At 38.0% G+C, this 26,626-nt stretch overlaps 1 protein-coding gene across 2 annotated transcripts in view; it reads left to right on the forward strand.

The window, feature by feature from the left end:
- camta2 (calmodulin binding transcription activator 2) overlaps window positions 1–26,626 on the forward strand; it is a 142,564-nt gene that overhangs the window by 66,796 nt on the left and 49,142 nt on the right. For both annotated transcript variants that reach the window (XM_062957599.1, XM_062957600.1), the window contains exon 12: window positions 20,304–20,440. In XM_062957599.1, coding sequence (XP_062813669.1) covers window positions 20,304–20,440 — 137 coding nt within the window. The remainder of the gene's footprint in view (window positions 1–20,303; window positions 20,441–26,626) is intronic.

Here is a 26,626-nt window from a genome sequence, read left to right on the forward strand (position 1 = left end):
ATAATAGAAGACCTGGCTCTGGCTCACGAATGGGACCCTGAAGAAGGAGACGGAAGGCCTGATCCTTGCAGCCCAGGAGCAAGACATCAGGATAAAGGCAATTAATAATAATAATAATAATAATAATAATAATAATAGAAGACCTGGCTCTGGCTCACAAATGGGACCCTGAAGAAGGAGACAGAAGGCCTGATCCTTGCAGCCCAGGAGCAAGACATCAGGACAAAGGCAATTAATAATAATAATAATAATAATAATAATAATAATAATAATAATAGAAGACCTGGCTCTGGCTCACGAATGGGACCCTGAAGAAGGAGACGGAAGGCCTGATCCTTGCAGCCCAGGAGCAAGACATCAGGATAAAGGCAATTAATAATAATAATAATAATAATAATAATAATAATAATAATAATAGAAGACCTGGCTCTGGCTCACAAATGGGACCCTGAAGAAGGAGACAGAAGGCCTGATCCTTGCAGCCCAGGAACAAGACATCAGGACAAAGGCCATTAATAATAATAATAATAATAATAATAATAATAATAATAATAATAATAATAATAGAAGACCTGGCTCTGGCTCACGAATGGGACCCTGAAGAAGGAGACGGAAGGCCTGATCCTTGCAGCCCAGGAGCAAGACATCAGGACAAAGGCAATTAATAATAATAATAATAATAATAATAATAATAATAATAATAATAATAGAAGACCTGGCTCTGGCTCACGAATGGGACCCTGAAGAAGGAGACGGAAGGCCTGATCCTTGCAGCCCAGGAACAAGACATCAGGATAAAGGCAATTAATAATAATAATAATAATAATAATAATAATAATAATAATAATAGAAGACCTGGCTCTGGCTCACAAATGGGACCCTGAAGAAGGAGACAGAAGGCCTGATCCTTGCAGCCCAGGAGCAAGACATCAGGACAAAGGCAATTAATAATAATAATAATAATAATAATAATAATAATAATAATAATAATAATAGAAGACCTGGCTCTGGCTCACGAATGGGACCCTGAAGAAGGAGACGGAAGGCCTGATCCTTGCAGCCCAGGAGCAAGACATCAGGATAAAGGCAATTAATAATAATAATAATAATAATAATAATAATAATAATAATAATAATAATAATAGAAGACCTGGCTCTGGCTCACAAATGGGACCCTGAAGAAGGAGACAGAAGGCCTGATCCTTGCAGCCCAGGAGCAAGACATCAGGACAAAGGCAATTAATAATAATAATAATAATAATAATAATAATAATAATAATAATAATAGAAGACCTGGCTCTGGCTCACGAATGGGACCCTGAAGAAGGAGACGGAAGGCCTGATCCTTGCAGCCCAGGAGCAAGACATCAGGATAAAGGCAATTAATAATAATAATAATAATAATAATAATAATAATAATAATAATAGAAGACCTGGCTCTGGCTCACAAATGGGACCCTGAAGAAGGAGACAGAAGGCCTGATCCTTGCAGCCCAGGAGCAAGACATCAGGACAAAGGCAATTAATAATAATAATAATAATAATAATAATAATAATAATAATAATAATAGAAGACCTGGCTCTGGCTCACGAATGGGACCCTGAAGAAGGAGACGGAAGGCCTGATCCTTGCAGCCCAGGAGCAAGACATCAGGATAAAGGCAATTAATAATAATAATAATAATAATAATAATAATAATAATAATAATAGAAGACCTGGCTCTGGCTCACAAATGGGACCCTGAAGAAGGAGACAGAAGGCCTGATCCTTGCAGCCCAGGAACAAGACATCAGGACAAAGGCAATCAAGGCCAAGATCGAAAAATCAGCTGATGACCCAAAATGCAGACTGTGCAAGGAAACCGACGAAACCATGGATCATCTCCTCAGCTGCTGTAAGAAAATCGCACAGACAGACTACAAACAGAGGCACAACTACGTGGCCCAAATGATCCATTGGAACTTATGCCTCAAGTACCACCTCCCAGCAGCAAAGAACTGGTGGGATCACAAACCTGCAAAAGTATTGGAAAATGAGCACGCAAAGATACTGTGGGACTTCCGAATCCAGACTGACAAAGTTCTGGAACACAACACACCAGACATCACAGTTGTGGAAAAGAAAAAGGTTTGGATCATTGATGTTGCCATCCCAGGTGACAGTCGCATTGACGAAAAACAACAGGAAAAACTCAGCCGCTATCAGGACCTCAAGATTGAACTTCAAAGACTCTGGCAGAAACCAGTGCAGGTGGTCCCAGTGGTGATGGGCACACTGGGTGCCGTGCCAAAAGATCTCAGCCGTATTTGGAAACAATAGACATTGACAAAATTACGATCTGCCAACTGCAAAAGGCCACCCTGCTAGGATCTGCGCGCGTCATCCGAAAATACATCACACCGTCCTAGACACTTGGGAAGTGTTCAACTTGTGATTTTGTGATTTCATGCTTGATGTTGTCCAGCTGTAATATGCACAGATATTTATAGGCCTTTGGCTGGTGACACTTTATTGTTTGGCCATTGGGCATATTTATGCCCTCACTTTCAATGATTTTTCCCTTCTTCAATGCCACTGTCGAACATTTGTCCAAACCAAACTCCATGTTGATATCGGTGCTAAAAATTCGGACAGTGTTGGTCAGAGACTGGATTTCAGTTTCCGTTTTCCCATATAGCTTCAGGTCATCCATGTACATCAGATGTGAAATTTTGTGAGAATTCTTAGATGTTTGGTAGCCGAGATTTGTTTTTTGTAAGATTGTTGACAGAGGGATCATGGCAATAATGAAAAGCAGAGGGGACAATGAGCCTCCCTGGAAAATTCCTCTCCTGATGTTGACAAGTCCATAGCTTTCATTTCCAACAAACAGTTCAGTTTTCCAGTGCTCCATCATGTTTTCAATGAAGGTGCCAACGTTTTTACTAATCCCGATGGCGTCCAGGCACTTGATGATCCAGCTGTGTGGGAGTGAGTCAAAGGCCTTTTTGTAGTCAATCCACGTCATGTGGAGATTAGCTTTTCGGCTCTTACAGTTCTCCAGAATCATTTTGTCAATCAATAACTGGTCTTTTGTGCCCCTGCTTTTCCGTTTGTTGCCTTTCTGTTCATCTGGCAAGATGTTTTTTTCTTCAAGATAGTCTTGAATTCTGTCAGCTATGATGCCAGTCAGTAGTTTAAACATAGTGGGCAGACACGTTATTGGCCTGTAGTTTCCTGGTGCTGCTCCTTTTGCTGGATCCTTTTGTATCAGGTATGTTCTTCCAGTTGTTAGCCATTCACTGATACTTCCTTTCTGCAGCATCTCATTGAATTGTTGGGCCATTTTTCCATGTAAACTAATCAGATGTTTGAGCCAAAATCCATGAAGTTGATCACTACCAGGCGATGTCCAGTTCTTGACTTTTTGCACTCGTTTGCTGATCATTTCAGTTGTTATTTCCATCAGTTCCATTTTGTTCTGTGAGAATTTTCCTTCAAACTCCTTTATCCACCCAGCGTTTTTGTTGTAGTTTTTATTATTTTCCCAAAGTTCTTTCCAGAACTTTGTTGTTGCAGTTTTCTCTGGCTTTATGGTTACTGTGTCTGTTGTTTGGTTCAGACTCTGGTAGAACCGTCTTTGGTCTGATTGAAACAGTTGATTTTGTCTGTACTGGATGATTCTGGCTTCATACCTTTCAATTTTTCTGGCTGTTGCTGTAATTTGTTCTTTCACGATTTCCAAAGCTTCTTCAATTTTTCTGGTGTTCAGCCAGTACTTTCGGATCAGGTATTGCTTGATTTTGTCATTCTTCAGTTTCCTCTCTTTCATATTTTTCAGGTTACTTGCATCTGATCTAAGTTTCTTGATTTTCAACTCTAGCCTGACCTTCCACTTTGGTTTTCCAGTCGATTTTCTTTGGGGCTGCCTTGGTTGTAGGAGCCCAAGCTCTTCTGTTACTATCACTGCTGCACTGTAGGCAAACTGGTTTGTTTGTTCAATTGATGTTATTTGGACAGTGGAGAGTGCTGCATTCACATCTTTCATGAGAGGCGCCAGGTGTCTCTTGGGCACTGTTTTTAGAGTTGGGAGCCGCTGTCTTATTGCATTTGCTGCAGCATGAGCCATGATCTTATCCTTGAGCTCTTGTTGTCTTGCTGTCAAGGTTCCTGGTGGTTCAGCAGATGTTTCAAGTGCTGGTTCCTCAAATTCTTGCAAAAGCTCCACACTTTCTTCTGGTTCAATCTGTTCCACCATTCCAAGTGTTGCTGGAGTCTCTGCTGCTGTCTGTGCTGTGGTCTGATGGTAATCTACTTTGCAAATTTTCTGGATTTCTTCGAGTTCAACTTCACTGAACACTTTGTTTCTGATTATGAATCTTCGTTGGTCAGCCAGTCGGGGTTCTGTTATCTGTGAGTCAGGGTACTCTTGTTTCCATAGCTGATGCATCCTTTTTTGGTAGCCACGCCTTTGAGGTTCAGATTTGTAGTAGCATTTCATAATTGTGCGGTTTTCTGGCATTGTATATTTTTGCCGCTTCTGTGACTGTTCATTTGGGTTTTGATGATTCCGTAGCCCACTTGTCGATGGATGTCCAGAATCAGCAGCATCCACCGCGGTCCTTTTTATCCTGGGCGACGACCGAGCCAGTATAGACTTCGTTTGGGTTTGATTCTCCATAATGCTAATGGGTGAGGTGCTCTTGGTTGTGCTCCTCAGCTGAGGCCTCTCTGGCTTGGTTGGACCTGCCGGTAGTTACACTACCGCCAGCACAGCCCTCAGTCATCATTGGAGCAGGTAAGCCCCCCCACCACGTCAAGGTGGCACCTGCGGGGGGGATTATTATTATTATTATTATTATTATTATTATTATTATTATTGACACAAAGACATAGTATGACACAGAGAACAAGATATATATGCTTAAGCGGCTGAGGGAGAAAAGGAAGGGGCCTGAGGCTGTTAGGGATGGTGGGAGTTGAAGTCCAAATCACCTGGAAGGCCGAAGTTTGCCCAGGCCTGGGATAGAGACATTGGTGCACGGTGCATCAACACGGTGCAAAAGCCCCCGTCATGCCTCCCTCTGGCATGTAAGTTGGAACAGGGCCATTTTTATGTGCAAATATCTATATATATAAATGAGTGATGGCATCACGGCGACCCACAAAACAACAAATCTATAGGCCCCACAACCTCGAAATTTGACAACACAACCCATCATCCATGCCTCTAGGTTGATACAACAAAAAGAAAAGAAAAATAAAGTCCTAATTAGAGGGAGAGCAATAATTGTTTTTATCCAATTGCTGCCAGTTTAGAGGGCTAATCTCTGCCCACTTGGTCTCCTAGCAATCCACTCAGCCAAGGGACAGCCAGGGTTCAGTTAGGGGACAGGCAGATTTAGGCCTCACTTAGGCTTGTTCCACAGATTATCTAATTTGCACTGGATTATATGGCAGTGTAGACTCAAGGCCCTTCCACACAGCTATATTACCCATTTATAATCTTATATTATCTGCTTTGAACTGGATTATCTTGACTCCACACTGCCATATAATCCACTTCAGTGTGCATTTTATACAGCTGTGAAGAAGGGGCCTCATATAATCCAGTTCTAAGCAGATAATATAAGATTATCAATTTACAATATACAATTCCTCAATACTTTATTTCCCATACCACCATACTTTGCCACAGCAACGCGTGGCCGGGCACAGCTAGTATACTGTATATACTCGAGTATAAGCCGACCCAAATATAAGCCGATGCACCTAATTTTACCACAAAAAAACTGGGAAAACATTGACTCCAGTATAAGCCGAGATAGCAATAAAATTACATTAATTGAGGCGTCGGTAGGTTAAATGTTTTTGAATATTTACATAAAGCTCAAATTTAAGATAAGACTGCCCAACTCTGATCAAATCATGATTCTTATCTTCTTCAATGTACATATGCTTATGTATCCCTTTAATAATAATAGAGTAAAATAATACATGTAATAATAATAATAAATACAGGAAAATAATACATGTAATAATAAATAGAGTAGAATAGTAAATGTAATAATAATAATATCAGAGTGAAATAATAAATGTATTAATAATAATTAAAAAATAGAGTAAAATAAATGTAATAGTAGCAACAATAATAGAGAAACATAATACAGTAGAGTCTCACTTATCCAAGCCTTGCTTATCCAAGCTTCTGGATAATCCAAGCCATTTTTGTAGTCAATGTTTTCAATAAATCGTGATATTTTGGTGCTAAATTAGTAAATACACTAATTACAACATAACATTACTACGTATTGAACTACTTTTTCTGTCAAATTTGTTGTATAACACGATGTTTTGGTGCTTAATTTGTAAAATCATAACCTAATTTGATGTTTAATAGGCTTTTCCTTAATCCCTCCTTATTATCCAAGATATTTGCTTATCCAAGCTTCTGCCGGCCCGTTTAGCTTGGCTAAGTGAGACTCTACTGTAAAGGTAAATGTAATAATAATAATAAAAATAGTGAAATAATAAATGTATTATTAATAATAATAATAAAAATAGAGTAAAATAAATATAATAGTAACAATAATAGAGAAAAATAATAAATGTAATAATACCAATAATAATAGAGAAAAATAATAAATGTAATAATACCAATAATAATAGAGAAAAATAATAAATGTAATAATACCAATAATAATAGAGAAAAATAATAAATGTAATAATACCAATAATAATGGAGAGAAATAATAAATGTAATAATACCAATAATAATCGAGAAAAATAATAAATGTAATAATACCAATAATAATAGAAAAAAAATAAATGCAATAATACCAATAATAATAGAGAAAAATAATAAATGTAATAATACCAATAATAATAGAGAAAAATAATAAATGTAATAATACCAATAATAATAGAGAAAAATAATAAATGTAATAATACCAATAATAATAGAGAAAAATAATAAATGTAATAATACCAATAATAATAGAAAAAAAAATAAATGCAATAATACCAATAATAATAGAGAAAAATAATAAATGTAATAATACCAATAATAATAGAGAAAAATAATAAATGTAATAATACCAATAATAATAGAGAAAAATAATAAATGTAATAATACCAATAATAATAGAGAAAAATAATAAATGTAATAATACCAATAATAATAGAGAAAAATAATAAATGTAATAATACCAATAATAATAGAGAAAAATAATAAATGTAATAATACCAATAATAATAGAGAAAAATAATAAATGTAATAATACCAATAATAATAGAGAAAAATAATAAATGTAATATTGCCAATAATAATCGAGAAAAATAATAAATGTAATAATACCAATAATAATAGAGAAAAATAATAAATGTAATAATACCAACAATAATAGAGAAAAATAATAAATGTAATAATACCAATAATAATAGAGAAAAATAATAAATGTAATAATACCAATAATAATAGAGAAAAATAATAAAGGTACCCTATATTCTCGAGTATAAGCTGACCCAAATATAAGCCAACCAGGACCCTCACCCGAGTATAAGCCGAGGGGGGCTTTTTCAGTCTTAAAAAAAGGGCTGAAAAACTAGGCTTAAACTCGAGTATATACAGTATAATATACAATTATCGTAATATTGTACTATACTATTATACCACAATATATATGACACAGTATATACAGTATACTGTATTTACGTGACTCAAACTCCCCCGGTTCTTTGAGGGTGGTCCCAAATGTGTTGACCTTGACGACCCCAATGACTCAGCCCGTGGGTTGCAATGGACGAGGGAGGGCGAGTAGGGAGGGGACGGGGACGGGGGGGGGAGAGATGGTTTGTGGCTTCGCTGTCGGAAAAAAACGTGCCGCGTCGTCCGCCGGCCTGGTCCGGTTCCAGGGTGTCGGCTTTCTTTCGAGGAGGGGGATATTCCTGGCACAGGGACGGGGGGGGGGGGGGGGGGGGGGGCTCCTCGTGTGCAATGGAAACTGGAGGGCCGGGTGGCAGCAAACGAGGCGGCAGAGGTCAGAGTCAAGAGTTTCCATGACGGGGCAAAGCGGACAGGAATAACAGGCCGGCCCAGTGAGACCCACAAAACCACGTCCCACTCCTCCCAGACCCATGCAGCACACCCCCCTCCCTCCCTTTGCCTATCTACATACCCGTGTTCTCCAGGTAGATTCTTACCCTGTTTCCCCAAAAGTAAGACATCCCCAAAAAATAAGACCTAGTAGAAGTTTTGCTGAAGAGCTAAATATAAGGCCTCCCCCAAAAGTAAGACCTAGCAACGGTTTTGTTTGGAAGCATGCCCAACGAACACAACACCAGAGCAGGCTGGATTGGTAAATATACATACCATAGATCAGGGGTCCCCAAACTAAGGCCCGGGGGCCGGATGCGGCCCTCCGAGGTCATTTACCCGGCCCCCGCCCTCAGTTTTATAATATAATATATTGTATGTACATATAATATTGATGATAATATTATAATGTAATACAATATAACACTAATAATAATACCATATAATAAGATTAGTTATATATTCTATGTTATATATAATATTACTAATAATATTACAGTATAGTGGAATAGTTCAATAAAGTAATATATAATGCTAATATCGTGCTATGCTAATAATCTAATATATTGTATGTACATATAATATTGATAATAATATTATAATGTAATACAATATAACACTAATAATAATACCATATAATAATATTAATTATATATTCTATGTTACATATAATATTACTAATAATATTACAGTATAGTGGTATAGTTCAGTAAAGTAATATATAATGCTAATATCGTGCTATGCTAATAATATAATATATTGTATGTACATATAATATTGATAATAATATTATAATGTAATACAATATAACACTAATAATAATACCATATAATAATATTAATTATATATTCTATGTTATATATAATATTACTAATAATATTACAGTATAGTGGTATAGTTCAATAAAGTAATATATAATGCTAATATTGTGCTATGCTAATAATATAATATATTGTATGTACATATAATATTGATAATAATATTATAATGTAATACAATATAACACTAATAATAATACCATATAATAAGATTAGTTATATATTCTATGTTATATATAATATTACTAATAATATTACAGTATAGTGGTATAGTTCAATAAAGTAATATATAATGCTAATATCGTGCTATGCTAATAATATAATATATTGTATGTACATATAATATTGATAATAATATTATAATGTAATACGATATAACACTAATAATAATACCATATAATAATATTAGTTATATATTCTATGTTATATATAATATTACTAATAATATTACAGTATAGTGGTATAGTTCAATAAAGTAATATTTAATGCTAATATCGTGCTATGCTAATAATATAATATATTGTATGTACATATAATATTGATAATAATATTATAATGTAATACAATATAACACTAATAATAATACCATATAATAAGATTAGTTATATATTCTATGTTATATATAATATTACTAATAATATTATAGTATAGTGGTATAGTTCAATAAAGTAATATATAATGCTAATATCGTGCTATGCTAATAATATAATATATTGTATGTACATATAATATTGATAATAATATTATAATGTAATACGATATAACACTAATAATAATACCATATAATAATATTAGTTATATATTCTATGTTATATATAATATTACTAATAATATTACAGTATAGTGGTATAGTTCAATAAAGTAATATATAATGCTAATATCGTGCTATGCTAATAATATAATATATTGTATGTACATATAATATTGATAATAATATTATAATGTAATACAATATAACACTAATAATAATACCATATAATAAGATTAGTTATATATTCTATGTTATATATAATATTACTAATAATATTATAGTATAGTGGTATAGTTCAATAAAGTAATATATAATGCTAATATCGTGCTATGCTAATAATATAATATATTGTATGTACATATAATATTGATAATAATATTATAATGTAATACGATATAACACTAATAATAATACCATATAATAATATTAGTTATATATTCTATGTTATATATAATATTACTAATAATATTACAGTATAGTGGTATAGTTCAATAAAGTAATATATAATGCTAATATCGTGCTATGCTAATAATATAATATATTGTATGTACATATAATTTGTAAGCCACTCTGAGTCCCCTTTGGGGTGAGAAGGGTGTGATACAAATGTAGTAAATAAATGCAGTAAATAATAAATAAATAAATAAATAAATTTTAGACTTAGGCTCGCCCAAAGTCTGAAATGACTTGAAGGCACACAACAACAACAACAACAACAACAACAACAACAACAACAACCCTAATTAACTTGACTATCTCATTGGCCAGAAGCAGGACCACACTTCCCATTGAAATCCTGATAAATGTATGTTGGTTAAAATTATTTTTATTTTTAAATATTGTATTGTTCTTTCATTGTTGTTGTTGTTGTTTTTGCACTACAAATAAGACATGTGCAGTGTGCATCGGAATTTGTTTGCATTTTTTTTTCCAAATGATATTCTGGCCCCTCAACAGTCTGAAGGATTGTGGACCGGCCCTCGGCTTAAAAAGTTTGAGGACCCCTGCCATAGATTGTTGTACATGGAAATAATGGTAATAACAAGAAATTCTTTTTAAGATTCACAGTTTATGCTGGTTTGTGATGACAACTACTGTACAGGATATAATGAATGTTCATTTTTTAGTTCAACAATAAATGTGAATTCTTCTTCATGGAAAAATAAGACATCCCCTGAAAATAAGACCTAGCACATCTTTGGGAGCAAAAATTAATATAAGACACTGTCTTATTTTCGGGGAAACACGGTAGCTGGACTCCATGGGGGAGTCCGGTGGAGTCTCCTTCCTTCTCTGGCAGTCTTTACTCAGGCTGGATGACCGTCTGTCGGGAGTGATTGAATTGTGTTTTCCTTCATAGCATAAAGGGTTTTTTGGACTGGATGGCCCCAGTGGCAACAAACCACTGGGTTGCTGTGAGTTTTTCAGTCTGCCTGGCCAATATGTTCCAACAGCATTCCCTCCTGACGTTTGCCTGCATCTGTGGCTCAATGGCATCTTCAGCGGTCTGTTGGAAGTGAGGCAAGTGGAGAGTATCTATACCTGTGGGAGAAAGAACCCTTGTCTGTGTGAATGTGAGCAAGCTTTGAATAGCATTAAGTCGCCGTGAAGCTGCAGAGTCAATCAGTGAGGGCATAAGCATAGAGGTAATAATAATAATAATAATAATAATTTTATTTTTATACCCCGCCACCATCTCCCCAGAGGGACTCGGGGCGGCTCACAGATATAAAACAAACATACAGTGGTATCAAATACAAAAAACACACACAAATAAAATTAAAAGGCATAAAATAAAATCACAGCCGTTATAAAACACATGATAAAACACAGCAATAAAATCGTACAGTGGACTGGTAGCCTGGCTGTTTTTGCCTGGAGGCGCCCTCTCTTTGGGAGGTGTTCACTGGCAATTTGATTAATTGCTGCCTGGAGTTCCCTTGTTACTGAGTGGTATTCCTTATACAGTAGAGTATACAAATTGACAGAAAAAGCAGTTCAATACACGGTAATGTTATGTAGTAAATTACTGTGTTTACAAATCTAGCACCAAAACATCGCAATGTATTGAAAGCATTGACTACTAAAAGGCAGATTGCGTTGGATAATACAGAACGTTGGATAAGTGAAGGTTGGATAAGCGAGACTCTACTGTAATTACTGTATTTACAAATTTAGCACCAAAACATCGCAATATATTGAAAACATTGACTGCAAAAACATAACTACTAAAAGGCAGACTGTGTTGGATAATGCAGAACGTTGGATAAGGGAAGGTTGGATAAGCGGGACTCTACTGTAATTACTGTGTTTACAAATTTAGCACCAAAACCTTGCAATATATTGAAAACATTGACTGCAAAAACATAACTATTAAAAGGCAGATTGCGTTGGATAATACAGAACGTTGGATAATACAGAACATTGCATAAGTGAAGGTTGGATAAGCAGGACTCTACTGTAATTACTGTGTTTACAAATTTAGCACCAAAACATCGCAATATATTGAAAACATTGACTGCAAAAACATAACTATTAAAAGGCAGATTGCGTTGGATAATACAGAACGTTGGATAATACAGAACACTGCATAAGTGAAGGTTGGATAAGCAGGACTCTACTGTAATTACTGTGTTTACAAATTTAGCACCAAAACATTGCAATGTATTGAAAGCGTTGGCCACAAAAACATTGACTACTAAAAGGCAGACTGCGTTGGATAATACAGAATGTTGGATAAGGGAAGGTTGGATAAGCAGGACTCTACTGTAATTACTGTGTTTACAAATTTAGCACCAAAACCTTGCAATATATTGAAAACATTGACTGCAAAAACATAACTATTAAAAGGCAGATTGCGTTGGATAATACAGAACGTTGGATAATACAGAACATTGCATAAGTGAAGGTTGGATAAGCAGGACTCTACTGTAATTACTGTGTTTACAAATTTAGCACCAAAACCTTGCAATATATTGAAAACATTGACTGCAAAAACATAACTATTAAAAGGCAGATTGCGTTGGATAATGCAGAACGTTGGATAAGGGAAGGTTGGATAAGCTGGACTCCACTGTAATTACTGTGTTTACAAATTCAGCACCAAAACATTGCAATGTAGTGAAAGTGTTGACTACAAAAACATTGACTACTAAAGGGCAGACTGCGTTGGATAATACAGAACGTTGGATAATACAGAACGTTGGATCAGGGAAGGTTGGATAAGTGAGACTCTACTGTATTTACAAATTTAGTACCAAAACATCGCAATGTATTGAAAGCGTTGACTACAAAAACATTGACTACTAAAAGGCAGACTGCGTTGGATAATACAGAATGTTGGATAATACAGAACGTTGGATAAGGGAAGGTTGGATAAGCGGGACTCTACTGTAATTACTGTGTTTACAAATTTAGCACCAAAACTTCGCAATATATTGAAAGCATTGACTACAAAAACATTGACTACTAAAAGGCAGACTGCGTTGGATAATGCAGAACGTTGGATAAGGGAAGGTTGGATAAGCGGGACTCTACTGTAATTACTGTGTTTACAAATTTAGCACCAAAACTTCGCAATGTATTGAAAGCATTGACTACAAACACATTGGCTATACACATAGTCATGCCGTGGCCTCAGGTGCAGGTGAAACGTCAGGAGAGAATGCCACTGGAGCATGGCCATACGGCACGGGAAACTCACAGCAACCCTTATCATCGTCATTATCATTATCATCATCGTGATGATGATAATGATGGAGGGTTTTGAGCAGGAGCGGGATGGCCATCGGTCGGGTGGGGTCTGATTGTGTAGTGATGGTTGGACTAGATGGCCTTTGGGGTCTCGTCCGGTTCTGGGACTTCGAGGAGTGCCGGTGGTGCACGAAGCGTGTGGCTGTGTGCGTGTGCGTGTGCCCGTGTGCGTGTGCGCCTTCAGATCTCATTAAGGGATTGCCACCCCTCCCTCCCGTCCACCTCTGTGGCTATTTTGGGACGGACAGCGGCCGGCCGGAGTCCGGTCACACTTTGCGGCCACAGCAACGCCGCCTCCTCCTCCTCCTCCTCCTCTTGTCTCATTTGGAAGGGAGTCCGGACTGGCCGGAGTCCGGGGAGGAGTTTGCTGACCGGTGGCAGGTGGGTGGGTGGGTGGGGGTCCCGGCCCCTCCCTCCCTCCTCCTGTTTGCAACCACAAAGGAGGAGGAGGAGGAGGAGGAGGAGGAGGAAGGCATTCTGGACACAGACCGACCGACTGACCGACTGACCGGCCGGGGGCTTCGCCTCGCCTGCCGGACCCCCAGCAGCCCCCCAAGGGATGGACACCGCAGGTACTGGGGGCTTCGGGGCATACGGGGGTCAAGGGGGTCATTGAGAGAGAAGGGGGGCTCTGGATGGGAAGGGGACCCCCACTTGGCACCATCCAAGCCCTCCCGACAGATGGTCATCCAGCTTCTGCATAATAATAATAATAATAATAATAATAATAATAATAATAATAATAATGTAATAATAATAATGTAATATAATAATAAGAAGAAGAATAGTAATAATAATGCAATCCTAGAGTTTGAAGGGACCCCACGGGCCATCCCGTCCAACTTCCTTAAAGGAAAACACCATCCAAGCCCTCCCAACAGATAGCCACACGGCCTCTGCATAATAATAATAATAATAATAATAATAATAATAATAATAATAATAATAATGTAATAATAATAATGTAATAATAATAATGTAATAATAATAATGTAATATAATAATAATAAGAAGAATAGTAATAATAATGCAATCCTAGAGTTTGAAGGGACCCCACGGGCCATCCCGTCCAACTTCCTTAAAGGAAAACACCATCCAAGCCCTCCCAACAGATAGCCACACGGCCTCTGCATAATAATAATAATAATAATAATAATAATAATAATAATAATAATAATAATAATAATAATGTAATAATAATAATGTAATAATAATAATGTAATAATAATAATGTAATATAATAATAATAAGAAGAATAGTAATAATAATGCAATCCTAGAGTTTGAAGGGACCCCACGGGCCATCCCGTCCAACTTCCTTAAAGGAAAACACCATCCAAGCCCTCCCAACAGATAGCCACACGGCCTCTGCATAATAATAATAATAATAATAATAATAATAATAATAATAATAATAATAATGTAATAATAATAATGTAATAATAATAATGTAATAATAATAATGTAATATAATAATAATAAGAAGAATAGTAATAATAATGCAATCCTAGAGTTTGAAGGGACCCCACGGGCCATCCCGTCCAACTTCCTTAAAGGAAAACACCATCCAAGCCCTCCCAACAGATAGCCACACGGCCTCTGCATAATAATAATAATAATAATAATAATAATAATAATAATAATAATAATAATAATAATGTAATAATAATAATGTAATAATAATAATGTAATAATAATAATGTAATATAATAATAATAAGAAGAATAGTAATAATAATGCAATCCTAGAGTTTGAAGGGACCCCACGGGCCATCCCGTCCAACTTCCTTAAAGGAAAACACCATCCAAGCCCTCCCAACAGATAGCCACACGGCCTCTGCATAATAATAATAATAATAATAATAATAATAATAATAATAATAATAATAATAATGTAATAATAATAATGTAATAATAATAATGTAATAATAATAATGTAATATAATAATAATAAGAAGAATAGTAATAATAATGCAATCCTAGAGTTTGAAGGGACCCCACGGGCCATCCCGTCCAACTTCCTTAAAGGAAAACACCATCCAAGCCCTCCCAACAGATAGCCACACGGCCTCTGCATAATAATAATAATAATAATAATAATAATAATAATAATAATAATAATAATAATAATGTAATAATAATAATGTAATAATAATAATGTAATAATAATAATGTAATATAATAATAATAAGAAGAATAGTAATAATAATGCAATCCTAGAGTTTGAAGGGACCCCACGGGCCATCCCGTCCAACTTCCTTAAAGGAAAACACCATCCAAGCCCTCCCAACAGATAGCCACACGGCCTCTGCATAATAATAATAATAATAATAATAATAATAATAATAATAATAATAATAATGTAATAATAATAATGTAATATAATAATAAGAAGAAGAATAGTAATAATAATGCAATCCTAGAGTTTGAAGGGACCCCACGGGCCATCCCGTCCAACTTCCTTAAAGGAAAACACCATCCAAGCCCTCCCAACAGATAGCCACACGGCCTCTGCATCATCATAATAATAATAATAATAATAATAATAATAATAATAATAATAATAATGTAATAATAATAATGTAATAATAATAATGTAATAATAATAATGTAATATAATAATAATAAGAAGAATAGTAATAATAATGCAATCCTAGAGTTTGAAGGGACCCCACGGGCCATCCCGTCCAACTTCCTTAAAGGAAAACACCATCCAAGCCCTCCCAACAGATAGCCACACGGCCTCTGCATAATAATAATAATAATAATAATAATAATAATAATAATAATAATAATGTAATAATAATAATGTAATATAATAATAAGAAGAAGAATAGTAATAATAATGCAATCCTAGAGTTTGAAGGGACCCCACGGGCCATCCCGTCCAACTTCCTTAAAGGAAAACACCATCCAAGCCCTCCCAACAGATAGCCACACGGCCTCTGCATCATCATCATAATAATAATAATAATAATAATAATAATAATAATAATAATAATAATAATAATGTAATAATAATAATGTAATATAATAATAATAAGAAGAATAGTAATAATAATGCAATCCTAGAGTTTGAAGGGACCCCACGGGCCATCCCATCCAACTTCCTTAGAGGAAAACACCATCCAAGCCCTCCCAACAGATAGCCACACAGTCTCTGCATAATAATAATAATAATAATAATAATAATAATAATAATAATAATGTAATAATAATAATGTAATATAATAAGAAGAAGAAGAATAGTAATAATAATGCAATCCTAGAGTTTGAAGGGACCCCACGGGCCATCCCATCCAACTTCCTTAAAGGAAGACACCATCCAAGCCCTCCCAACAGATAGCCACACGGCCTCTGCATAATAATAATAATAATAATAATAATAATAATAATAATAATAATAATAATAATAATAATAATACGATTCTAGAGTTTGAAGGGACCCCAAGGGCTATCCAATCCAGGCCCACCTTTGTTCCGTATAGGAAGGTACCATCCAAGCCCTCTCAACAGATAGTCATCTAGCGTCTCCATAATAATAATAATAATAATTATAATTATAATTATAATAGTAATAATAATACATTCCAAGAGTTTAAAGAGACCCCAAGGACCATCCAATCCAACCCCCAACTTGTTCCATAAAGGAAGGCACCATCCAAGCCCTCCCAACAGATGGTCATCCAACTTTTGCCTGATAATAATAATAATAATAATAATAATAATAATAATAATAATACAATCCTAGAGTTTGACGGGACCCCAGGGACCATCCAATCCAATCCCCACCTTGTTCCGTAAAGCTAGATACCATCCAAGTCCTCCTGACAGATGTCCATCCAGCCTCTGTTTGAAGACTTCCCTGGAATCCTAGAGTTTGAAGGGACCCCAAGGGCCATCCAGTCCAAACAATCCCCTTTTGCCCAGCAGGGAGGCACAGTTATTATTATTATTATTATTATTATTATTATTATTATTATTATTATTATTATTATTATTATTATGTTGCAGTCCAAAACACCCGGAGGGCCAAAGTTGGACCATACCTGCTCTAATACAATGAAGTGACCCGCAAGGAGAGAGTGTCCCCTTGCAAAGGTGGTCTCTATGGGACCCTGGCCGGGCCTTGGCTCCGCCCCCCATGAGGTCACCTACTTGCCAGGATTACCTTGGCACTTGCCCAGACTGGGAAACGAGGCTAAGCTGAGTCAGGATTAGCCTCAAATATGTGTTGCCCTGCCTTTCCATTCCCTTCCCTTCCTTCCTTCCTTCCTTGAATGCACCACGGGGGTCTCAGGGGTGGAGAGGAAGAGGGTCTCCCTTCTCATTCATTTTAGCAATGCAAGGCATTTTTAATGAGAAAGTCCAGCTGTATTTGTATTGCAGGCCGTCTTGAGTCCTGAGCAAAAGGTGGGGTGATGATGTCGATGGTGGTGATGGAGATAGCGATGGGGATGGTGGTGGTGGTGATGGTAATGGAGATGGGAATAGAGATGGAGACAGTGTTGGTGATGGGGATGGAGGTGCTCGTGGGGATGGGGATGATGGAGATGGAGATGTGATGGTGATGAAGGTGATGGTGGTGGTGGTGATGGAGATGTGATGGTGATGGAGGTCGTGGTGGTGGAGATGGAGATGGGGATGGAGATAGTGTTGGAGATGGAGATGGTGATGGAGATGGTGATGGAGATGGGAATGGAGATGGTGGTGGTGATGGTGATGGAGATGGTGATAGAGATATGGAGCTGGAGATGTGATGGTGGAGATGGAGATGGGGATGGAGATAGTGATGGAGATGCAATGGTGATGGAGATGTGATGGTGATGGGGATGGAGGTGGTGGTGGGGATGGGGATGGTGATGGCGGTGATGGAGATGTGATGGTGATGAAGGTGGTGGTGGTGATGGAGATGGAGATGTAATGGTGATGGAGGTTGTGGTGGTGGAGATGGAGATAGTGATGGAGATGTGATGGCGATGATGATGGCGGTGATGGAGATGTAGATGTGATGGTGATGGGGATGGAGGTGGTGGTGGTGATGGAGGTGGTGGTGGTGATGGAGATGTGATGGTGATGAAGGTGGTGGTGATGGAGATGGGGGTTGTGGTGGTGGAGATGGAGATAGGGATAGTGATGGAGATGTGATGGCAATGGAGGAGGTGGTGGTGGTTGTGATGGAGATGGTGATGGAGATGGAGATGTGATGATTGAGGTGGTGTTGGGGATGGTGATGGTGATGGAGGTCATGGTGGTGGAGATGGTGATTGTGATGGTGATTCCCCCCTTTTCAGGTCTCTCTCATTATCAACACATTGCATTTTTAATATAATGATAAATAATAATAATTGTATTTCTTCCCCTCTTCTCCTCATGGCTCGAGATGGGTCACAGCACTGCTAAACGCACATAATAGTTTGAAAATACTCTGTGAAATATACATATTAAGACACATTTCCATAAAACACATATTAAAATACACTAAACAAAAGTGAAAGTGGAAGTTTAAAATTCCTCATTAAAAATGTGATGAGAATATTTAGTTGTGTTTTCATTGCAATGATGTCAGTGATGATGGTGATGATGGACCCCCTTTTTAAGTCTCTTCTCTCATTCATATTATCAACACTTTGCAATTCTAAATATAATTTTATCAATACATTACACTTTGTTTATCTTTGGCCTCGTCTACACTTACATATACAATCCACATTATATGCTTTGAACTGAGTTATATTAGTCGACACTGCCATATAATCCGGTTCAGAGGAGATAATCTGGATTGTATATGGCTGTGTAGAGGGAACTGCATTTTAATATGTGTGTTTGTAGAATTTTTATAGTATTGGTGTGCTTTTGACTGTGTTGTGACCCATCTTGAGCCAATGGGGAGAGGTGGGTAAGAAATACAATATTATTATTATTATTATTATTATTATTATTATTATTACTACTACTACTAGCTGTGCCCGGCCACGCGTTGCTGTGGCATCGTCCTAAATGGGTTTTTGTTTGTGGAGGCAAGTATGAATGTTGCAATTAGTCACCTTGCTTAGCACTGAATGGGCCTGCAGCTTCAAAGTGTGGTTGTTTCCTCTCTAGGGGAATCCTTTGTTGAGAAGTGTTAGCTGGCTCTGGTTGTTTCCTGTCTGGAATTCCCTTATTTTCAGAGTATTGTTCTTTATTTACTGTCCAGGTTGTAGATTTTTTTAATGCTGGCTGCCAGGTTTTGTTCATTTTGATAGTTCCCAGAAACCCAATAATAATAATAATAATAATAATAATAATAATAATAATAATAATAATAATGACTCTGAGGGGGAATCCTTTGTTGGGAGGTGTTAGCTGGCTCTGGTTGTTTCCTGTCTGGAATATGTCTACCTCTGCTCAGCCACATGTTGAAGCCCCGCCCACCTGGCTAACGTAACCAAGTGTCGGGGGGTGGGTTCTGCGCATGCGTGGTTTGTAATCTTTGGTTTTGGGGGTTTTCTGTAATTTGGACCTCATTTTATAGGGGTTTTTTGACAGAAAGACATAGATTGGATGACTATGTCTTTTGTGGCCAAATTTGGTGTGACTTGGTCCAGTGGTTTTGTTGTTTACTCCATGGGAATTATGCACATTACATTTTTTATATATATAGATTACACAATGGAAAAATAACGATAGCATTTAAATGTATTGATTGCGCCAGTTGCCTTGAACCCTAAGGGAAGAGTGGGGTGATGATGGTGAGGATGATGATGATGGTAATGATGATGATGTACAGACCCTGCATCGCGGCATTCTGCCACACTTTTGGAAAGTAAGAAAGTCTCTTCTATAACGGACTGCACCTGGGAAATCAGAATGTTTACTTCTTGGGAAGAGAGCAATGACCAGTTTGGATTCTCCCCTCTGTTCCTCAGATAACCAGTTCCGGATGTCCATCCTGGAGCGGCTGGAGCAGATGGAGAAGCGGATGGCCGAGATGACCGCCAACGCCAATGCCGCCACTTCGGCCTCGGCCCCGGCCCAGCAGAGAGGGGAGAGGACCCCCAGCCAGGTCAGTTAACGCAGGAGAAGAACATCTCCTATCATCCTATACCAGGCCTGGGCCAACTTGGGCCCTCCTTCCAGGTCTTTTGGACTCTGACTCCCACAACGTGGGTATGCAGATGACCCCTTGATTGACTCAAGTGTCTAGTTCCAAGGGGACAAAAACATGGGCCAACTTGGGCCTTCCTTCCAGGTGTTTTGGACTCCAACTCCCACCATTCCTAACAGCCGGTCGGGTCTTAGTGGGAAAAGGAAGGGGCCTGAGGCTGTTAGTAAAGGTCGAGTAGTGGAGTTTACTCCACTACTACTAAAGGTCGAGTAGTGGAGTTTACTCATAAACTTCATGTACTCAGCATAGAGGAACTTGGCTTCAACTAACTTCCAAACCAGGCCTGGGCAAACCTGGGCCCTCCAGGTGTTTTGGACTACAACTCCCACAATTCCTAGCAGCCTACTGGTCCAAAACACCTGGAGGGCCCAAGTTTGCCCAGGCCTGTTCTAAACTTTACTGATTTTACTGAAGTCTCTAAGTTTCGAAAATGGAGTCTGAGTCCTGAACGAGCCTAGATCTGATCACATGGTCCGCAGCCCCTCCCACAACATAGAGTTAAGGAAAAATGTAAACCAATGCACACATATACAATATAGTAAACAATCTGAATTATATACATAAGACATATCTAGTGGAGGAGGCTTGAAAAGCATACTGTTTCAAAAATGGAGTCTGAGTCCTGAACAAGCCCAGATCTGATCACATGGTCCGCAGCCCCTCCCACAACATAGAATTAAGGAAAAATGCAAACCAATACCCACATATACAATATGGTAAACAATCTGAATTATATACATAAGACATATCTAGTGGAGAAGGCTTGAAAAGCATACTGTTTCGAAAATGGAGTCTGAGTCCTGGACAAGCCCAGATCTGATCACGTGGTCCACAGCCCCTCCCACAACATAGAGTTAAGGAAAAATGTAAACCAATACACACATATACAGTATAGTAAACAATCTGAATTATATACATAAGACATATCTAGTGGAAAAGGGTTGAAAAGCATACTGTTTCGAAAATGGAGTCTGAGTCCTGGACAAGCCCAGATCAGTATAGTAAACAGTCTGAATGATATAAGTAGTGGGGTTTACTCATAAACTTCATGTACTCAGCATAGAGGAACTTGGCTTCAACTAACTTCCAAACCAGGCCTGGGCAAACCTGGGCCCTCCAGGTGTTTTGGACTACAACTCCCACAATTCCTAGCAGCCTACCGGTCCAAAACACCTGGAGGGCCCAAGTTTGCCCAGGCCTGTTCTAAACTTTACTGATTTTACTGAAGTCTCTAAGTTTCGAAAATGGAGTCTGAGTCCTGAACGAGCCTAGATCTGATCACATGGTCCGCAGCCCCTCCCACAACATAGAGTTAAGGAAAAATGTAAACCAATACACACATATACAATATAGTAAACAATCTGAATTATATACATAAGACATATCTAGTGGAGAAGGCTTGAAAAGCATGCTGTTTTGAAAATGGAGTCTGAGTCCTGGACAAGCCCAGATCAGTATAGTAAACAGTCTGAATGATATAAGTAGTGGGGTTTACTCATAAACTTCATGTACTCAGCATAGAGGAACTTTGTTTCAACTAACTTCCAAACCAAGCCTGGGCAAACTTGGGCCCGCCAGGTGTTTTGGATTCCAACTCCCACAATTCCTAGCAGCGAAGTCTTCTGACCATGGGCACAGAATGCAAAGGAAACACTATGTGGTGTTATCCATTCCTTATGCTTAAGCTAATATATATATTGGCTGGAGTTAAACTGTTGTGCTTCAAGGCTGGAAACACCTTTGTACTTAACCACCACATGTTAAATCAGCAAAGCAATTTATTGAAGATTATATTAAAAGCCGATCAGCAAAAATAGTAAAAAATGTCAAAGTCTAAATGTCCCTAAGAATCAACATACAATGTACAGTCTAAGACAACGAGACATCCAGCATAGGATACAAAAAGGCAGCATAAAAATTTAACACAGAAATTCAGGAATAATAGCTTAAACTTGAAAGCAAGAAACATGAAATTAGAATTCCCTGGTCTCTCTAATATAGACATGAAATCATGCCGTCTTCCCTGACAACCTGATAACGGCTGCTAGGAATTGTGGGAGTTGTACTCCAAAACACTTGGAGGGCCCAAGTTTGCCCCATGCTTGTTTTAAACTGTATTGTTTCTACTGAAATATCTAAACATACAGTTTCGAAAATGGAGTCTGAGTCCTGAACGAGCCCAGATCTGATCACATGGTCTGCAGTTCCTCCCACAACATAGAGTTAAGGAAAAATGCAAACCAATGCACACATATACAGTATAGTAAACAATCTGAAATATATAAGTAGTGGAGTTTACTCATAAACTTTATGTACTCAGCATAGACGAAGTTTGCTTCAACTAACTTCCAAACCAGGCCTGGGCAAACTTGGGCCCTCCAGGTGTTTTGGACTCCAACTCCCACAATTCCTAGCAGCCGGTAGGCTGCTAGGAATTGTGGGAGTTGGAGTCCAAAACACCTGGAGGGCCCAAGTTTGCCCATGCCTGTTTTAAACTCTACTGTTTTTACTGAAGTCTCTTAAGTTTCGAAAATGGAGTCTGAGTCCTGAACGAGCCCAGATCTGATCACATGGTCCGCAGTTCCTCCCACAACATAGAGTTAAGGAAAAATGCAAACCAATGCACACATATACAGTATAGTAAACAATCTGAAATATGTAAGTAGTGGAGTTTACTCATAAACTTCATGTACTCAGCATAGACGAAGTTTGCTTCAACTAACTTCCAAACCAGGCCTGGGCAAACTTGGGCCCTCCAGGTGTTTTGGACTCCAACTCCCACAATTCCTAGCAGCCGCAAGTTTGCCCAGGCCTGGTTTGGAAGTTAGTTGAAGCCAAGTTCCTCTATGCTGAGTACATAAAGTTTATGAGTAAACTCCACTACTTATATAATTCAGATTGTTTACTATATTGTATATGTGTGTATTGGTTGGAAGTTTTTCTTAACTCTATGTTGTGATCAGATCTGGGCTTGTTCAGGACTCAGACTCCATTTTCGAAACAGTATGCTTTTCAAGCTTCCTCCACTAGATAGGTCTTATGTATATAATTCAGATTGTTTACTATACTGTATATGTGCACATTAGTTGGAAGTTTTTCTTAACTCTATGTTGTGATCAGATCTGGGCTCGTTCAGGACTCAGACTTCATTTTCGAAACTTAGAGACTTCAGTAAAAACAGTAAAGTTTAAAACAGGCCTGGGCAAACTTGGGCCCTCTGGGTGTTTTGGACTCCAACTCCCACAATTCCTAGCAGCCGCAAGTTTGCCCAGGCCTGGTTTGGAAGTTAGTTGAAGCCAAGTTCCTCTATGCTGAGTACATAAAGTTTATGAGTAAACTCCACTACTTATATAATTCAGATTGTTTACTATATTGTATATGTGTGTATTGGTTGGAAGTTTTTCTTAACTCTATGTTGTGATCAGATCTGGGCTTGTTCAGGACTCAGACTCCATTTTCGAAACAGTATGCTTTTCAAGTTTCCTCCACTAGATAGGTCTTATGTATATAATTCAGATTGTTTACTATACTGTATATGTGCACATTAGTTGGAAGTTTTTCTTAACTCTATGTTGTGATCAGATCTGGGCTTGTTCAGGACTCAGACTCCATTTTCGAAACAGTATGCTTTTCAAGCTTCCTCCAGTAGATAGGTCTTATGTATATAATTCAGATTGTTTACTATACTGTATATGTGCACATTAGTTGGAAGTTTTTCTTAACTCTATGTTGTGATCAGATCTGGGCTCGTTCAGGACTCAGACTTCATTTTCAAAACTTAGAGACTTCAGTAAAAACAATAAAGTTTAAAACAGGCATGGGCAAACTTGGGCCCTCTGGGTGTTTTGGACTCCGACCCCCACAATTCCTAGCAGCCAGTAGGCTGCTAGGAATTGTGGGAGATGGAGTCCAAAATACCCGGAGGGCCCACGTTTGCCCAGGCCTGGTTTGGAAGTTAGTTGAAGCCAAGTTCCTCTGTGCTGAGTACATGAAGTTTATGAGTAAACTCCACTACTTATATAATTCAGATTGTTTACTATACTGTAGATGTGTGTTTTGGTTGGAAGTTTTCCTTAACTCTATGTTGTGGGCTGGACTGTGATGTGACGATGTGATCAGATCTGGGCTGGGAAAAATGCAAACCAATGAGCGTATATACAGTACAGTAAACAAGTCACTATTCTCTCCTTAGGAGGTCTGTTTGAAGCCTGTGCTTGTGTCCCGTCCTGTTGCCCCCCCCCCCCTTCCTCTCCTTTCTCTTTGTTGCCAGGCTTCGGCAGGTATATTTAGCCCCATCCTCTCCCCCGGGGTCTCGGGTTTCCTCTGACCGCATCTCCCCCCCCCTCCCCATAGACACACTGGCTATTCTTAGGGGTGGGAGGCTGTCGGGGGGGGGGGGGTGCAGATAAAGGCCATGGGTGGGTGGGGGGTGGGATTAGCAAGGCATTCTTCGCCCCCTCCCCTTTGGCCGCCAGGGTGGGATTCGGGCGGAATTCTTTCCGTTCGGCTCAGCAAATGTGGGAGGGGGAGTTTCCAAAGGGATTTCATTATGGGGGGGGGCATCGACGACGGCACTCAGCTGTTGGTGCTTCATTGCAAGAACTTGGAAAAAGTTACTTTTAGGGCACGACAAGGATTCGAGGCATGTAACTTCTTGCAGCCTTTGCAGCCACCCAACTTTTGCAACGTCTTGCAAAAGGAACTATAAGTCCCAGAATTGGACTTACACAATTGGAAGGAGTTGTTGTTGTTTTTGTTTGTTGCTGTTGTTATGTTTATTTACACCCCACCTTTTCTCTCCACAAGGAGGCTCAAAGTGGCTTCCGTTAAAAGCATTATTATTATTTTATTTTATTGTATGACACAGCAAACAAGATAGACATGCTGGATTTCGCATCACAAAATCACAAGTTGAACACTTCCCAAGTGTCTAGGACTGTGTGATGTATATTATTATTACTATTATTATTATTATTATTATTATTATTATTATTATTTTATTGTGACACAGCAAACAAGATAGATATGCTGGATTTCGCATCACAAAATCACAAGTCGAACACTTCCCAAGTGTCTAGGACTGTGTGATGTATATTATTATTACTATTATTATTATTATTATTATTATTATTATTTTATTGTGACACAGCAAACAAGATAGATATGCTGGATTTCGCATCACAAAATCACAAGTTGAACACTTCCCAAGTGTCTAGGACTGTGTGATGTATATTATTATTACTATTATTATTATTATTATTATTATTATTATTATTATTATTTTATTGTGACACAGCAAACAAGATAGACATGCTGGATTTCGCATCACAAAATCACAAGTCGAACACTTCCCAAGTGTCTAGGACTGTGTGATGTATATTATTATTATTACTATTATTATTATTATTATTATTATTATTATTATTATTATTATTTTATTGTGACACAGCAAACAAGATAGATATGCTGGATTTCGTATCACAAAATCACAAGTCGAACACTTCCCAAGTGTCTAGGACTGTGTGATGTATTTTCGGATGATGCGCGCAGATCCCAGTCGGGTGGCCTTTTGCACTTGGCAGATCGTGATTTTGTCAATGTCTATTGTTTCCAAATGCCGGCTGAGATCTTTTGGCACGGCACCCATTGTGCCCATCACCACCGGGACCACCTGCACTGGTTTCTGCCAGAGTCTTTATTATTATTATTATTATTATTATTATTATTATTAATTGCCTTTGTGCTGATGTCTTGCTCCTGGGCTGCAAGGATCAGGCCTTCTGTCTCCTTCTTCAGGGTCCCATTCGTGAGCCAGAGCCAGGTCTTCTATTATTATTATTATTATTATTATTATTATTAATTGCCTTTGTCCTGATGTCTTGCTCCTGGGCTGCAAGGATCAGGCCTTCTGTCTCCTTCTTCAGGGTCCCATTCATGAGCCAGAGCCAGGTCTTCTATTATTATTATTATTATTATTATTATTAATTGCCTTTGTCCTGATGGCTTGCTCCTGGGCTGCAAGGATCAGGCCTTCTGTCTCCTTCTTCAGGGTCCCATTCGTGAGCCAGAGCCAGGTCTTCTATT

This window comes from Anolis carolinensis, chromosome 6 (assembly GCF_035594765.1).
Source record: "Anolis carolinensis isolate JA03-04 chromosome 6, rAnoCar3.1.pri, whole genome shotgun sequence".
Classification (NCBI taxonomy): Eukaryota; Metazoa; Chordata; class Lepidosauria; order Squamata; family Dactyloidae; genus Anolis; species Anolis carolinensis.